Below are 1,555 nucleotides of genomic sequence, written 5' to 3'. Positions count from 1 at the left end.
ATAAACAGAAATGATGAAATAGAAATTAAACAAGAATGATGTGAAGTGAACTTGTTCTTTTTCTGTAAATTCGTGAAATTCCTTTTTCTCTTTTTTCTAAAAATTGAACTTAATATTTTTATTATTTTTTATATTATTCTTTCTATTAATTTATTATTTATGAATTATTCACATTTTTGATTATTAGATCCTTTTAATGATTCATTTTATGAACATTTCATTTCTTCTCTTATGTCAAGATAGTGTTGTTTATAATAACTTATTAATTGTTGTGATGATTAGTTCTTCAAAATGAAAAGACACTGAATTAAAAGAAACAATGATTGGAATTAGAAGAGAATGAACAGAATGGGAAATGAGATTTTTAAGTTATTTACAATTGAAAGAATAAAAACAGTTGATCAAGAATATCAGATGATTAGAGAAAAGTCCATCGAATCAGAAAAGAAGCTATTCTCAACACTACAAAATATTATCAAACTCAAAAACATACTTCATGAAGCTGCTTTACTTCAAGTTGAGATTTCTTATTCATTATGTGAAATGACTTTAAACAATCTCAAAGCAACACAACTGACTAACTCTATTTTGAATGCATCACAGGATATTCTAACTCAACAAAATCACTTCAATTCATTCATCAAAGACAATATAGAAATCCCTCTCCATTCATTTCTTAATCAATTCAGAATGTTAAGTAGACGAGACTGTGAGTTAGAAGAAAGAAGAAGGAAAATGGATAAAATGAAACAACACCTAGTAAAGAAAAAGAGAAAGAAGTTAGCATGTTCTTATTTAATTTCCATCACCAAAAAATATCAAGAAAGTAAAGAAGAATATTTAGAAATGAGAAACGAATTAAAGAATGATAGAAACATGCTTCTTAAAACATTTCCAGAGATAGCAGAGAGTATTGGTAAAGGATTTATTAGAGAAGGATGGGGATGTCTTCTGATGAATAGTAGAATTTGGGAGAGAGTAAGCCAAGGTCTTTGGAAAGATGAAGAAAAGAGTATTTTAGAAGTGAGTGATGTCATCACCAATTCAATCAAAACACAATCCATTCAAAACAACATCACCAGAAAACCAACAAATGTATTTCATGGAAGGGTTGTTTATAGTTATAATCCACAAAATGAAAGTGAATTGAAATTAGAAGAAGGAGAATGGATCACAGTAATTTCTACAGAAGGAGAAGGGTGGGAAGGAGAAAGTAAAGGGAAAATAGGAATATTTCCATCTCATTATGTTGAACGAGATGTTAAAATCAACTAAGAAAGTATTTGTGGATTAATTTATTAAAAAACAAATGATGAATATTATATAATGAAATTGAATGTTTTTAATATGAATATGATAAATAAATATGAATAAATGAGTATACATGTTATTCATAAGAAAATAGTAATACAGAGAATGATAAATTCTATAACTAAAATAATAAAACAACAGAAAGATAAGATGTGAATCAATTAATGATGATAATAAACATCAGAAACATATAAATAATAAGGATATGTTTATAACAAAGAGAGAAATAATGAATAACAAATAT

The 1,555-nt window shown here is 26.4% G+C and overlaps 1 protein-coding gene across 1 annotated transcript, besides 3 other annotated features; it reads left to right on the top strand.

Moving 5' to 3' along the window:
- Positions 1-109: 109 nt before the first annotated feature.
- Positions 110-169: a sequence feature (AT_rich).
- A 170-nt stretch (positions 170-339) lies between these two features.
- EDI_155880 (dab2-interacting protein, putative) lies at positions 340-1,275 on the top strand (the record flags this gene model as incomplete). Its single annotated transcript, XM_001740882.1, has 1 exon — positions 340-1,275. One exon carries the CDS (start codon positions 340-342, stop codon positions 1,273-1,275), a length of 936 nt encoding a protein of 311 aa, XP_001740934.1.
- Positions 1,276-1,289: 14 nt separating this feature from the next.
- Positions 1,290-1,376: a sequence feature (AT_rich).
- Positions 1,377-1,524: 148 nt separating this feature from the next.
- Positions 1,525-1,555: part of a microsatellite that runs on past the window's edge.

Source organism: Entamoeba dispar, genomic scaffold (genome assembly GCF_000209125.1).
Source record: "Entamoeba dispar SAW760 scf_1105229463293 genomic scaffold, whole genome shotgun sequence".
Taxonomy (NCBI): Eukaryota; Evosea; order Mastigamoebida; family Endamoebidae; genus Entamoeba; species Entamoeba dispar.
This window is presented reverse-complemented; position numbering and strand designations above follow the sequence as displayed.